Raw genomic sequence first — 15,655 nt, forward strand, 5'->3', positions numbered from 1 at the left:
AGAAGGACCCGTTTTATTTATTGGGTCCAGAAGAACAAGCTGCTGCTGCTACCGTTGCTAGCGTAAGGGCTAGAATCTTTGCTAGAGCCTTTGAGCAAAGTGCTGAGCTGCAAACTTTTGTTGCTGAACCTTATGCGCTCAATGCCGAGGACGAGCAACTGCTGAGGACTTCGGTGAGTCTTTTCCTCTTTTCTTTTTCTCCTTGCCTTGCTCCTTCTACTTAGATTTTTCAACTTGTGAATTTTTTTTTATGAAACTGATATCGCTCTTTGCCCCCCTGTTTCTTCTGCTGCAGTCTGACGAAGAAAAAGGAGACAAGATATCGCTCTTTGCCCTCCTGTTTCTTCGGCTGAAGAAATGGTCGGTCAAAGAAAGAGGGTCGTAGTAAATCCGAGACATTTCCCGGCTGTTGAGCCCCCTACCAAAAGACCTCGGCTGGATGAGGACCAGGCTGAGGTGGCCAAAGAGAAGACTCCTCCTCCTCCCGAAAATCGGGATGAGGAAGTTCAGTAAAAGACTCATCCCATCGCAAGTTCCTCTCCATCTCCTCGGCACACTGCCAAACCTTTTGCTGATGAGGTACGGATGGAGGCCGATGCACTAATTGTGCAGCCCGAGGACGATGATGTTCAAATCCTTGATGGGATGCCCGAAGACTTCGAGGAGGCCGATGAAAGAGTTGAAGAACCAAAGAACTTTGACGTTCCTTCAACCTCTACTGGAAACTCTTTCCGGACTTTCTAATCTTCGGACATGGGGTTTGAGTCCGCCCCCCTTTTGACTTTTCTGTTAGGAATAGTCTGTTCTCTCACTGAAACTCGGCTGTGGAGTTTTTCGGTGATCTGTTTGGCCTTTCCGAGCTGGAAAGGGCGAGGATCTGGTCCTTTCGGGCTGATGCTAGGGTGTCTGAGCCTTTTGTTAGGTTGCCAGATCCTTTAGCTGAGAATCACAAGCTGCTAATGCAAGTAGCCTGCTCTTACTTAAACTTTTTGCTTAAGTACTTCGCTTCCTTTTCATTTAAGCTTGTTCTACTCAAGTTTTTTTTTTTTTCCCTTTTTTTTTCCCGTCCAAGTCCTTTTCCTCGGCTAACTTCACTACTACATTTTTTATCTAATGCAACGGCTAAGACAGAGCTAATACAACGACTCTACTATTACCGTTGTATTAGACAAGGCTAATACAACGACATCATGTTAATTAAATCAAACACTGGGCTAATACAACGGTTTTAAAAAACCGTTGCATTAGGCCAGCTAATCCAACGGCTCATTTTGGCTAATCCAACGGCAAAATATCTAATACAACGGCACTGTTTTTATATAGGCGCCAAAACGAAATTTCCATTTACTGACTTCCCTCCTCATTTTTCCCCAAATTCATCTCACTACGCTCGCAATTACCCAGAAGATAACTCATTTTCCCCTAATTTTCATTTTTAGCTAGCTCTGTCTTCATTCCCACGCCCTTCAGTTCCTCATTTTTCCCAATTCAGTGCCCAGCTTTGTTCACAAATTCACATTTTTTTTCCCAATTCTCTCTCTTCTTCCTCTTCAAATGGTAGATTAGGCGAATTGAAGGAAGGCGCTGGCGGTAGTGGTGGTGGTGGCTGATTGTTCGACTCTTACATGTGACAAATTTCCTCGGATCTTTAAGGTATACCTCAATTTGCTCGAATCTCTGGTGTCTTTGTGATTAGGGTTTGTGTTAATTGAATTTTTTCTTTGTGTTTATGCCGGTGAATGGTTTGGTTTTACTTTTTTCGGGTTTATGTCAAATAATAGACAAAGGAGTATAATGTGGGTTTGAAATTTTCTGGGTTTGAATTTTTGTACAGTATAATTGTGTCATTATTTATGCACCACTCTAATCTCCCTATTTTACTTATGAACCCTCCTCCTTCCCTTTCTTTACATAACAGATAATTTATAGTTTTTCAATTGATAACAATTGGATACTATTAACCTATGTAGAGAGGGTCCTGAAATATATACTTGCCCTTTATGGAATTGTCAGGAATCTAAAGCTTTGTTTTAAGCTTACACATGTCTGCCCTCTCATCTTTAAGTCTTTAACTTTAGCACGACTTGAATCTATCTTCTCTAAATTTCATATTATTAATTTGAATCAAGGTCTTATGAATTTGCAGCGCTCAAATTAGGATTTTGAAAAAGGGACTGAATTGAACAATAGAAAAGGGATAGATTTTTTACTTTTCAAAATACCGAAGTCTGAAACACTCTATCTGTTATCTACTGTACAACTTACTACTAATTAAAGCTCGAGCTTCAATGCTAGCGCAAATACACTCTTGCTTGCATCTTCTGTTTTGGTTCAATTGATCCCACATTTGCAGGTTCATGTTACATCGATTAGCTTTTACCTCACACTTAGGCCAAAACAGTTAGGATATGCCAGCCCTGTTTTTAAACCTCAAGAGTGTATTATCAATCAGACACTTATGCACAAGCAAAAAGGATCAGAAACTGTGTTACTTTTACGGCCAGTGATTAGCTTAACCAAAATTGATCACAAAATAATTTCAACCACACTAAATAGGTTCAATAGGATAATAATTCAATCAATGTGTTTATTGAGGGGTTCTTTCTCAAAAACTATTCCTCATCCTACTATAAATGTAACATTTTCAAAAACAATAATAATACTCCCTACACTAAGTTGATGACCCATTGATTTACTTTGATTTTATATAGATTTCTGGTTATAAATTTACTCAATTGAAATATGGGTTTGAATTTTTGTAGGTGAAGATAAAAAAGGACTTACTCAAGATAAATAGAATAAGGTGTTGAACAATTGCCGGCAGCAGAAAGGGGTTTTCATCTTTAAGTTGCCTTGGTAAGCCTTTTTAAAATTTAATTATATTTAAAATTTTCTTAATGTGAATTGGATATGATTTTCACAACCAAATTTTAGAAATTCTTCTCCCAATTTCTGCCAGAAATTAGTTAGGCTCTTATAATTAGGTTTCATTTTGGAAATTAATTTAATTATATGCACACTTTGGGTCGTAAGTCATTTGCCATTTTACGCCATGAATTGGTAAATACTTTTATCTAATTATAGACAATTACACCATGAATTTTTTGTGTTTAAAGCTCTCTAATCTTTACTCATATAGGGAATATGTGTAAAACCCAATTAATGTCTATAACTCTGTATCCTGTCATTAATTCTGAGTCTGCTTACACACTATGTTAGTATAGGCTAGATTGGTGTTCATCTTGTGTTTTGGTAATTTTCCTGCATTATATGTTAGCGGTTTGACAATAACACTTCCTTATCAAGAAGGGGTGTATTTAGTGCCTGGGATAGAGTAGTTCATTGATCATGTGTTGCACCTCCGTGAAAAATAATGAGAGTTGTACAGGTTATGCGACTTTATCCTTTGGCACCTATTTACACTGTTAATTTCTATTTTTACCCTAAGGAATGGAAGGTGGAACTAAGAATTGGTGGATGTTTGCCAAATGGAGCGATGAATATGAACAAGGAGTCGACGAATATGTCAAAAGGGCTTTTGCTATTAAGTCTCAAGGAAATCAAATTTGTTGTCCATGTCAAATTTGTCATTATCGTTTTTGGCGGTGTGAAGGTGTGGTGAGAGACCATTTAATTTGTAATGGTTTTGTTCCAAGATCGGATAAGTTATCAGATTTAGGGTTCAATATCCAACGAGAAGAAACTATTTTGGATAATGATGAAGGATCCATCCCAAATGAATCTAGCGATGACGTAGTGAGGTTGTTGCATGATGCACGTGATGCTTTTAGAGAGGGGCCAAATGATGATGCAAAAAAGTTTTTGAGGTTAGTTGAAGAAGGGCAAGAAGAATTGTATCCTGATTCCAAAAATCACTCAAAACTTTCCTTCATGATTCGACTTTTTATTTTGAAGTGTGATCATAATCTAACCAATGCCGCATTTGGAGATATATTGGAGCTTATAAGGGAGGTGTTGCCTGATGCAAAGTTGCCAACTTCTTTCAATGAAGCGAAAAGTGTTTTGAAAGTGTTGGGGTTGGATTATACAAAGATTGATGCATGTCCAAACGATTGCATGATATATTGGGAAGAGCATGAAAATGCAACAAGCTGCCATGTTTGTAAAACACCAAGATGGAAATCAAAGGACAAAGAGGATGACATAGAAAATGGTAAGGGAAAGACCTATAGAATTCCTCAAAAGATTCTTAGGTACTTTCTGATAAAGAAAAGGCTTCAACGACTATTTATGTGTCAAGAGACGGCGAGATACATGACTTGGCATGCGGATGGGCGTGAAACAGATCATCTTTTACATCATCCAGCTGGCGGTCAAGCTTGGAGGGAATTTGATTCCTTGTACAAAGAGTTTTCTGATGACCCGCGCAATGTGAGGCTAGGACTAGCCACAGATGGCTTCAGCCCGTTCAACTCAATGAGTATTGTACATAGTACTTGGCCAGTTATTTTGATCAATTACAACTTGCCTCCTTGGATGATTATGAAGCCTGAGTATTTGATGTTAGCACTACTAATTCCGGGTCCTTCTTCCCCAGGCAATGACCTTGACATATATTTGCAACCACTAATGAAGAACTTGGAGGATTTGTGGGAGTTCGGACTGGAAACTTATGATGCTTCGAGTAACCAGAGGTTTCACATGCATGTAGCATTGATGACTACCGTGAGTGATTTTCCTGCTTACGCGATGTTATCTGGCTGGAGCACAAAAGGATACTTGGCGTGCCCTGAGTGTCATTATGAATTAGATTCTGAGTGGTTTCCTTGTAGTTCTAAGAATGTGTATAGGGCAAATCGTATATATCTACCTCCATTTCACCCTTGGCGTCGTGATAAGAGGAATTTTGATGGGAAAGTTGAGGAAAGACAGCAACCTACTCCATTGAATGGAATTGATGTAGCTAATCTGTTGCGTGATTTTCCAAATGAATTTGGAAAGATGCAAAAGACACCAAGGCGTGATGCTGATGATCCGAACCCGTGGAAAAAGAGGATCATTTTTTTCGAGTTACCATATTGGAAGCATTGTCTTAATCGTCACAACCTCGATGTCATGCATATTGAGAAAAATGTGTTTGATAGTGTCATTGGGACATTGTTAGACATTTCTCAAAAGACCAAGGATCATAAGAGCGCTCGTCGAGATTTGGTGGAGCTTAATTTGATGCCGGGGCTTCAACCAAGAGAATTGGAAGATGGTGGCGAAGAATTTCCAAGATCACGCTTTTGGATGTCATTGGAGCAAAAACGTAAGTTCTGCTACGTCTTCAAAAATGCCAAACTTCCTCAAGGCTATGCTTCTAACATTGGTCGATGTGTACAAGTTGGGGAAAGGAAAATTGCAGGCTACAAAAGCCACGATGCACATTTTATGATGAATTATTTGCTCCCAATTGCAGTGAAGACAACATTATCCAAAGATGTTGCTACTCCTTTGATTAGACTTTGTGCTTTTTTTAAAAGTATATGGAGTAAAAAGGTTGATCCTCAACATCTTAAAAAATTGCAATCTGAGTTAGTTGAAACGTTATGCCTACTTGAGAGGATTTTTCCACCTGCCTTTTTTGATATAATGGTACATCTACCTCTACACTTGGTGGGCAAAATTAAATTGGGTGGACCTGTAAGTTCAAGGTGTATGTATGGGATTGAGAGGTATCTTCATGGACTAAAGCAAGATGTTCGATATAAAGCTCGTCCAGAAGGCTCAATGGCAGAAGGATATCTAGCCAAAGAATGTGTTGCCTTTGTAGCTAGATTTTTGAATGGATCAAACTCGGCCACACCTCAAGTTAATGCTTGTAGTACATCACAATCATTTCTTCCTAAGGTAGGACGTCCAATAAAAGGGAAAGGAAGGACATCAAAGAAAAAAGACCGTGAACACATACTTGATCACAATCAATGGGTACAAGCGCATCGTTATGTCTTGTTCAATTGTGACTGCGAGGAAGTTGAGAAATATATAAGGTTAGATTACCAACCAAAATGTAGTTTTTTTTCTTTTTCTCTTGGTTTTCAATATGTTTTAATTGTAGTGTTAATAAAGTATCTTTTTATATTTCATAGTGAGCACAAGGAATTTGTAAGCGCTAGAGGAAAAAGAAAATGGAATAGCGTTCAAGATCACAGCAAGGATTTTGTGGATTGGTTTAGGGAGAAAGTTGATTTCATTGTTGAAGAGGGTCAAGAGATCATCCCTAACAATATCATATGGTTATCAAAAGGGCCTTCTTACATTGCTAAAAAGTATACAGGGTACTCAGTCAATGGTTATAGGTTCCATACCATGAAGCGCGATGCTAATTGTGTAACTCAAAATAGTGGAGTCACTCTAACGGCCATGACACATAGCTTTGCGAGTTCCAAAGATCAAAATTCTGTTGAGGCTAATGTCAATTATTATGGTTCAATAACAGACATCATTTCAGTATCTTACCATGGCTATTTCTGTGTCGTCTTATTTAAGTGTGTGTGGTTTCACTCTGAAAAAGACGATGATGAGCTTGTAACGATTAATATGTCTAAGACAATTTCTAAAGAAGAACCATTTATCTTGGCATCTCAAGCACATCAAGTGTTTTATGTTGAAGATCTTAATAGAGATGGTTGGCATTATGCTGTTCAAATCCCTCCTAGAGAGCTTTCTGATGGTTTTTTTCCCTAACAATTTATATTACATTATATTGCACTGCTTTTCATATTATATTATGTTATATTACATTGTTTTTCATATTATTATCTTTTATGGTTTGTAAACATGTTCTCATTGAATGGCTTTGCAGATGAAGGGGAGTAAAGCAAAAACTTCTAATTCCCAAAGTTAGCTTCCAGACTATGAGTTACAAAGGCTTAGAAAATTGAAGCATAATGCTGAAAGAATGTCAGCCCAAGGATCGGGATCCTTGGCGAATAAGATACTGCAACAAAAAACACGCGACATACTTTGTTCGAGTGTGAGGCAGACAGATGATGGCTCCTCAGGAGACTCTGATACTGAACAGGAAACTCTTGGTAGTGAACAAAGACAAGTATGTGAAAAGGTATCTTTAGTAACTTGAATTTGCTTTGACGACATATACATTCCTGCCTTTGCTCTGCCAGACTCTTGGTATAAGTTGTGTAGGAATTATCTAATATGTTGATTCAGTTTGCTTTGGTCTCTTTTAACCTTGAAGCTCATCTAAACTAGACCGGTACCTTATTATCTGGCTCTTTTATTTTTCTCTGTTTTATAAGTCAATTTCAGTCGAGAAAGACCTACATAGTATATACATGGCAAAATTACTACGTATTTGAATTTTTTTCCCATCTGTGATGCTGCAGTTCTGATTCAAATATAGAGATAGTTCGACATTTAGTAAAAACACAAAAATGGTAGTGTGTTGAGTTGTAGTTGAAAGGAAATGCAGATCAAGCGCGTAGAGAGAATCAGAGAACTGGACAACATTAATTCCTTAATACAATTACTTTGTCTATTTTGTTCCCACTTTCTAATCAGATACATGTTTGTAGCATTCGCAATGCCTTTATGCATCTTGTGAGAGTGTAAAACGAAGAAACTATAAATGATGAATGTTCACAGGAGATGAATTGTACTGCAGCTAGTTGGGGATGTGGTGTTGTAAGTCCCATTGGAAAATTTATTTGCTGATCTAGCCTCGAGTGACACTGATGATGATGCTTATATTACTGATGCAGAGTGATACAAATAAACATGTTATTGTCATTTTTATTTTTACATACTTCATGCTGATACATGTAATGTTATATAATTACTTAGGTACCGAAATAGGGGTTGGGCATTACATGTAATGCTGAAATGGTAGTATTGGGGGCTCTTTTAGTTCAGACATCACATTTGGTAGCACAATAAATCTATACAAGGTGTCATGAAAGATAAAGAAGGAAAAAATCAGTCCTCTGTCATTGTCATTGTCATTGTTATTTTCTTTTCCTTTTCTTATAATTACTTTGGTATTTCCTTAAAAAAATTGAGTCCTTTAGAAGTTTTACCTTTCACGTAAAAAAGGTAATATTAGCCCTTTAGCATCTGATCACCTCATCCCTTTTTACCTATACCAATATTCCCATGTCTCTCCTCCCCCTCCCATTTGGACCTCAACTCCACATTTATTGCCTAGATTGATTATCAACCTCATCACTATCACCATCTGACAGGATAAATTCATCCAGCTTAGCTATGTGGTTGCCTATGTATCTTGTTTTGTAGTGTATTGGTATAATTTTTCAGATTGTGGTTAGCGGTGAATTTATGGTTAGTTTATTAGTCGCTGTTCTTTGTGTTTTCATTTTAAAATATGCATTTCCCTCGATAAGTGATTGCCGGAAATTTGAGATTTTCATATGCATATGACAAGCAAGAAATTTCTGAAGCTTCAGTTTAAAAAGTACAAGTTTAGGATATGTAATTATGTACAATAATGTTAGAAAAAATTTAGAACTAACTGTAGGGAACATATTAATAGGGAGTTTGAGCCCTCATTAAATTTTAAATTTGGAAGCATTACATTAAATTGCCACAGCACTTGCCACAATTGATAAGATGATGCCTTACTTAAGATGAGATAGACTTGGCTGGAATTCGGAAGAGGTGTGAGATGAGACAATTGCAATATTGGATCTGGATAATGGCTCTATAGTCATGCTTTGTAAGGTCATTTAGCTTATTGGCACAATGAAAGAAGTCACGACTCAAGAGCACAACTTTAGTCTAACATAAATGAGTCAGGTTTTGTAAGAGCTCTTTTATGAAGCAAAAGGCAGGAAGTTCATATGCACTGTGCTTTTAGGAACAGTAGATGCTGGAACCTTAAAGTTTGTTAAGGTTCATGAATTGAGTGTGTAGGAAAAACTATTTTTGAGTTTAATGTAGAGCTATCAATTGTTGAGGTAGATGATTTGCCTGACATGCCCTATGGGTTGCAAATTTCATGTCAAGTTTAGCATCCTTATATGCTTTCTAGCTGAAAGAAAGAAAGAATTCTTCAAGATTGGATCAGATAGAGAAAATTGTTTGAGCAGAAAATAAAGGGTAGCCAAGGATGGAGATTTTATCACATAATCCTCTAGTTACTCATAAAGATCACCCCTACATCCTATCTAAAGTCATTCTATATATCTTATCATATATCTGTCTCACATAAGATTATAAGAGTTACTATTAAGGGTAAGAGTGATTGAATTCAAAAGTAGTGCAATGTACTCGCTTAATTGTTTGAGTGGCTTTTGTTGTTGGTAGATATTTAAGGAATAGTAAGTATAGTGGTGATTTATATGCCTATGATATGACTCATCTTATTTCTAAGAAAAGATTCTTCCAGGAATAATTCATCTAATTTTTACATTGATAATGACTGGCCTTTTGTTAAGGGCCTTACTACCTTGTACTCCCCTTATTGGCATTGAATAGTCAAATTTTTTCGATTGACACTCAAAAGCATGAAGCATATTGTTTGCTTCTACTATCTAGTACTATCTATTTACAATTTGGCATCATCATTTAGTAGTCAGTCCCTCCCCTACCTCTTGTTTTACAGAGATTGAGGGGATTGTATACCATATTCCATATATGAGCATGCGCATACTAGCTAATTGAGCACGAGCTGAACAGACAAGCTGCGATTCGAACTTGAATCTTTCGTAACATAAATCCTTATGTGCACAATTACTACTTGTCTAGCCATCAATTTATAGATTGGTTATTGCTAAATTCCTAAAGTCTTATAAATTACTCTGTACAACATTTTCTGTTCCTTCTATGTAGTCTTATTTTTAATTTTTTTGGCGTAGTTTGGGATAATCACAGAGATATATTAAACAAGAAAAACATGAATCAAGAAAGTTGTGCTTTTTAGTTATCATTATAGAAAACAAAAGGTCAAGAAATTACCAGGGACTAATCCATACTTGTATATGACGTGACAAAGATCTTTGGAGGGATTTCATATAATCAAATGCCGTATATTATAAATGGAAAAAACTCATCAACCAAATTTCAGTCTTGTTGCTTGTTGAGACTGTTTGCTGATCTTAATGTTTTTACTGCTGTTCTCATACATTTTTAAGCTAATGATTGGAATTTATATCTTTCAGCTCCATAATCGCTCTTTTTTTTTCTTTCTTTGGTTTAATGTATTGTGGGTTGATTTGATGATACACAGTGTCTCTTGGGTTTTTTGACGACATATACATTCCTGCCTTTGCTCTGCCAGACCCGTCACATAGTAACTTGTTTCGCTTTTGTTTTATAGGTCTCTTCTCAACAACATCCAGTTCCTACACTCCCATTCAAAGGAAGCAGCAAGAACAGCAATTGGATTCAACAAAGGCATCTGTGAAGAAAAGAGCGTTCTGTTCTCCTGGCTCAATGTTAGCCTACCTCGAGTTTCGGAAACGACAAAAGGATGAAGCGCTGATGATGAGCAGTGAGGTGCATGAAAAAGGGCAAAATTATGATGATGAGCAGCTGAATGAGACCGATTGTGCTCTTCAGTTCGATTGTGAGGGCAATGAAGCAGCGGAACGAGCATTTATGGCACAGTTTGGAATGGAAGGTATATTCTGATCATTAATTATGATTGCCTTAGGTTGACCTGTCAAATTGTTATAATTTTAGTAAAATATAATTATAGATATAATTAATAGTATAAATATGCTTTGACAGACATAAATAGATTGAAAACTCCAATAAAGAAGTAGATACATTCTTCCTAGACATTTATAAAAGAAAAACACATGTATATGCAATGGAGCTTATATTTTGCCTCTGATTCCTAAAACTTAAAATTTGTAGTTTGTTCAATAATCGTATCTATTTCATATTAGACCTAATGGCTGAAAATATATAATATGTAATATTTCAATTTAAAGTCTGAACACAGGAAAGAAAAGCATAACTTAATAAGATATTGTCTCTGAATACTTCCTTAGGTTCTCCCTGCTCCACTACCACAGTGAGAAAATAACATGAAGTGTTTCAGCACCTATCTTATTCCATTTGCACTCATTCAACTAATATCTCTAATTCATCATGAATTGCAGCAGTACCCTCAACTGGCAGAAAACGTGTCCCTACTCTTTTTAAAGTAGCCATTTTCAACTACTAAAGAATTCATCATGTTATTCATTAATAAAAAGTAATAATTGTTATGGTACAAATTTACACTACTTTTGCCTATGCAATAGGTACTAACCCCATATGCAGCCATTACAGAAATATGTACAAAATACTAATAAAGTACACGCATTTAAAATTACCTAGCAATAACATTTTCTGTTTTGCATTCTCAGTTGAAGAATCTTTCTTATCTGATTCTGCCATCTTTGTTAAAGCACTGGTTGAGATATATATAGACTTGTTAAGCTGGATAAACTTACGAATGCAGTGTTTATTACCACAGAAACATCAAGTGAATTGTCCTCCAAAAGTAAAAAACATCGAGGTCGAACAATGCTCCACAGGGTTCACGCACGTTCAAGAGAGGAGCGTCCTGTGATTGTTCTGAACTCATTAGGTCAGCCAGTTGGACCTACTAAGGAGATTGTGCAAGAGTTCAAGTTTTTTCTGGGAACGGTGGCAAGGGATTCCGAACTTGCACCGCTTAACTACAGAAATTTTCCTAGCCTACCGACACTTGATAAGATATTGGATTATGTCCAGGTAGTATACAATGATACTGTTGCATTACACGTACTCCTCCACACGTTACTAATGTTTTAGCTTGAACAGGAGAAGTATATGGTCCCCCATGCCGGGTTAAATTGGGTGATGGATGCTGTAAATAGTTGTTGGAAATATTATAAATGCCAAATCAAGAAGAAACACTTCTATGCATATGATACGGATGATTTAAGGTGGGAACATAAACCAGATACAATCTCCGATCAGATGTTCCTAGATCTTCTACAATATTGGCATACCGATGAGGCGAAGGTACTGTATATTGATTCTAATCTAATTCTCTCGAATAATTTTATCTAATATGTGTTTAATTTTGAATTAAATGGTGGTTTCCGATTTTCCCTAGGCAATTAGCCAAAGCAACAAAAGCAATCGTCTAATGTTAGATGATATGCACACTTTGGGACGCAAATCATATGCTATTTTACGCCATGAGTTGGTAAGTACATTTTTTAAAATCTAAATTATAGGCATGTTGCATATATTTTTATTCTAATTTCATATATTATGATTTACATATATATAGCAACAACAAGATCCCGACAAGAAAGAACCTTCTCAAGCAAAGGTTTACAAGGAATCAAGAAAAAGAAGAGCTGAAAGGACATACATTAGCAGCTTTGAAAAAGCAAAAGAGAATATTGTGAGTTATTCAATAATTAGTAACATCGTACGCCTAAATATTGTTAGTTATTCGATAATTAGTAACATATTACTATGTTTGCCTAAACTGGACAAAATTGATGCTTTGGAGTCAGCACAATCACAAGAAGATGGTAATGTATGCAATGACCCTTACAGTGAAGTGATTCCACCTCCTAAACGCAAAAGTCGTTTGCATCTATATGGCTCGGGTGTGAAGAAGAGTGATTTGAAGAACAAAGATACAAAGTCAAATTACATACTCCCGGAGGAATCCCTGGTAGACATAAAAACACAATTAGTCCAAGAAATTGCACCTACCATCACCGCTGCAGTTTTGGATTCGATTCGCGAGGTGAACCCCGGGATTAATCTTGTGGTTCCTAGTACTCTGCAGCAATTGACTCCGCATGATGCATCTAGTGCACCAAATCGAAATACTGCCCAAAGTGGACAATCTTCAAAATCATTTAATCAGGTATAATCTGCACTTCTCTGCTCTAAACTTTAATTTCTAAACTTCCCCTGACTGCTTGCTTGACTGCTTGACTGACTAACTGCCTGACTGATTGCCTGACTGACTGACTAACTGACTGCCTGACTAACTAACTGACTGACTGCTTGACTTGCCTGCCTGCCTGACTGCTTGCTTGCCTGACTGACTGACTGACTGACTGACTGACTGCCTGCCTGCCTGACTGACTAACTGACTGACTGACTGCTTGACTTGCCTGCCTGACTGAAAGCTTGCCTGCCTGCCTGACTGCTTGCCTGCTTGCTTGCCTACCTGCCTGACTGACTGCTTGCCTGTCTGCCTGACTGCTTGCCTTCTTGCTTGCCTACCTGCCTGCCTGCCTACTATAGTAGGGGCTGGCGTAGTTATGCTGAGTTTGCACATATAGAGCCTCACAACTTGCATCATTCCACTCCTTATCTCCCTCTAGCATTCCCCGAGCATAACAATCAGGTGTGCGATAATTAATGTCGTATGCTGATCACATTATGCTGGATCTTGTCTCCCATGTGAGACTGTCAGAGACTGGCTAGCCGACCCCTGCTGCAGCAACTCTCACTCCTCCCTGCTCTGACTCTAATTCAATTGAAACAGAAAATCAAGGCTCACTCAAGGAATTAATTGCTAATAATTGACTGAACAGTGTAATTAATGTTTCTAGGGACAATGTTGGTATTTATTGATAACTAATTTCAGATTACAAACGCATGACTTAAGGCCATGAATCTCTTAGTAGCTTTAGGCCACAACTCTCTCAATGTGTTTACAATTTTCTCAATGACCCTCCAACATGAGTGGTTTCCTATTAATACAAGGAGTTGCTTCTAAAGCTTACAAAACATTATAGCTAAATTACAACTAATTAACCAACAGCTTTACTAGGGAAGAGCTCAATATCCAATGGTCCTTTCTATGCAAAGGTGTCCTTGAGCAAAAGTGTTTCTGACTTCTCCTTCTTTCTCCAAAAGTGATGGCTTAACAAGGCTGCCTAAGCCTTGTGTGTAATTGTTGTGTTCCTTCTTGTGCCCTCCTGTTGTCCCCCACCTCGGTCTCTTTGCTCATACACTCGAAAGGCCTTGCCGGTATTAGAGTCTATAGTAGAGACATCTAAAATGCCTTAACTTCTATTTTTATCTCTTTGATGTATTAAATCCTGGAAGTGGGTTTCCATTTTGATAACTTGGATTCCTGAGGAATCTCATAAAACCTTTATCTTTGGATGATAGTCAGTCTCTCCCCTTTTATTTATCTTCCAATATTCAAGATGACTTCTTTCTGTCAGAAAGTAATCAATCTCTCTAAGTAATTCTTAGCCTGGGATGAAGCTTTGTTTTATCCCAAGGGGGCCGAGGCCCTTGTAAAAATACTATACTGCATACAAGTATTGCTTAAATCTTTACAGCATTCTACATTAATATGTTCCTGGTATTTAACAACTTCGAGCTGTTTAAACATAGCATTAGCTCAAACTGTTGATATAGCCTTCTGATGTCTTTTGTTTGTTTGATTTCACTTACCATTGGATGTGGAAGACTGTTAAAATTATGATATCTTGCCAAGGATGTCTGATTTTTGTTCTCTTATTGTATATTTTGTACTTTGATGACTGATTTGTGTGTTGTTGTGCGTTATTTAGTTTCCCCAATTGGTGTTGTTATTGTTGTTGGTATTGTGGCTTATGCATTACTTTTTTTTACTTAGGTGGTTGATGACGATGAGCTACCCCGGGATGAATGAAGTAAGGACTAATGTTGATTTTATGTATCTATTGCAACTTCTAGAGAGCTTTCAAATTAAACGTTTGTTAATTAATTAGCTAGTGAACTTTCATTTATAATTAGTTAGTATTGACACTTCATTTACTTTTGTAATGCAACGAATATATATTATATGTACTTCGTTTATTTTGTAATGCAACGAAGATATATTATATGTACTTTAATTTGTTTATTTAAATTATAAATATACTAATATAATTTATATTTATTATTATAGATTTAAAAAAAAAAATTTACCTAATTCAACGGTTTTAAAAAACAAAAAGAAAAAAAAGGGGTCTAATACAACGGTTTTTTTTTTAAAAAAAAGGGAGGCTAATACAACGGTATTAAAAAAAAATAAAAGGGGGGGGGGGCCTAATCAACGGATGTAAAAAAAATAAAAATAAAGGACCTAATCCAACGGATTGGGCGAAAAATCCGTTGGATTAGGTAGATACCTAATACAACGGATTCATCAATCCGTTGGATTAGGTCCAATTATTCCCAAAAAACAAAAGGGAACCTAATCCAACGGATTGAAGAAACCGTTGGATTAGGTATTTACCAATACCTAATCCAACGGATTGAAGAAACCGTTGGATTAGGTATTTACCTAATCCAACGGATTGCTCAATCCGTTGGATTAGGTCTATTTTGCCGTTGTATTAGACCTAATCCAACCCTTGCAAATGTGACGGTTGGAAACCGTTGTATTAGGTCTAATACAACGGTTTTTGACACCTAATACAACAAAAAAAGCCGTTGTATTAGCTCTTAAATGTAGTAGTGCTTATTATTGAACATTGTAGGCCATTCATAACCACGTCATGGCTGTAGGTATGAGCGAGGAGCTAAAAAGTAAGGCCGAGGAGTCAGATTGCCAAGCTCGGCTAGCTGAACTGAAGTGCAAGAAGGCAGAGGAGGAATTTGCGGCGAGCCAATCTCAGATGAAGGAAATGGTGGCGAGCTTCCGCAACTTCTGCAGGGAAATTGAACGGTCCATTTTTCCCTG

General features: G+C 37.1%; 2 protein-coding genes across 3 annotated transcripts; both read left to right on the forward strand.

Moving 5' to 3' along the window:
* The first annotated feature begins 849 nt into the window (after positions 1–849).
* On the forward strand, positions 850–10,361 carry LOC110705997. 2 transcript variants are annotated; one of them, XM_021883916.1, is made up of 6 exons: positions 850–1,653; positions 2,763–2,856; positions 3,449–5,993; positions 6,093–6,676; positions 6,809–7,066; positions 10,298–10,361. In XM_021883916.1, exons 3-5 carry the CDS (start codon positions 3,451–3,453, stop codon positions 6,820–6,822), a joined length of 3,141 nt encoding a protein of 1,046 aa, XP_021739608.1. In that variant the 5' UTR covers positions 850–1,653; positions 2,763–2,856; positions 3,449–3,450; the 3' UTR covers positions 6,823–7,066; positions 10,298–10,361. The 2 variants fall into 2 exon arrangements, with proteins under 2 accessions (XP_021739608.1, XP_021739609.1); XM_021883917.1 differs by lacking the exons at positions 850–1,653; positions 2,763–2,856 and having other exon boundaries at positions 3,405–5,993.
* LOC110705998 lies at positions 10,302–14,819 on the forward strand. The gene is made up of 7 exons (XM_021883918.1): positions 10,302–10,600; positions 11,447–11,706; positions 11,776–11,979; positions 12,074–12,166; positions 12,254–12,370; positions 12,461–12,847; positions 14,585–14,819. The coding sequence occupies exons 1-7, from the start codon at positions 10,414–10,416 to the stop codon at positions 14,618–14,620; spliced, it is 1,284 nt and encodes a 427-aa protein (XP_021739610.1). The 5' UTR covers positions 10,302–10,413; the 3' UTR covers positions 14,621–14,819.
* The last annotated feature ends 836 nt before the right edge of the window (positions 14,820–15,655 follow it).

Source organism: Chenopodium quinoa, unplaced genomic scaffold (assembly GCF_001683475.1).
Source record: "Chenopodium quinoa cultivar QQ74 unplaced genomic scaffold, ASM168347v1, whole genome shotgun sequence".
In the NCBI taxonomy this organism is placed as follows: domain Eukaryota; kingdom Viridiplantae; phylum Streptophyta; class Magnoliopsida; order Caryophyllales; family Amaranthaceae; genus Chenopodium; species Chenopodium quinoa.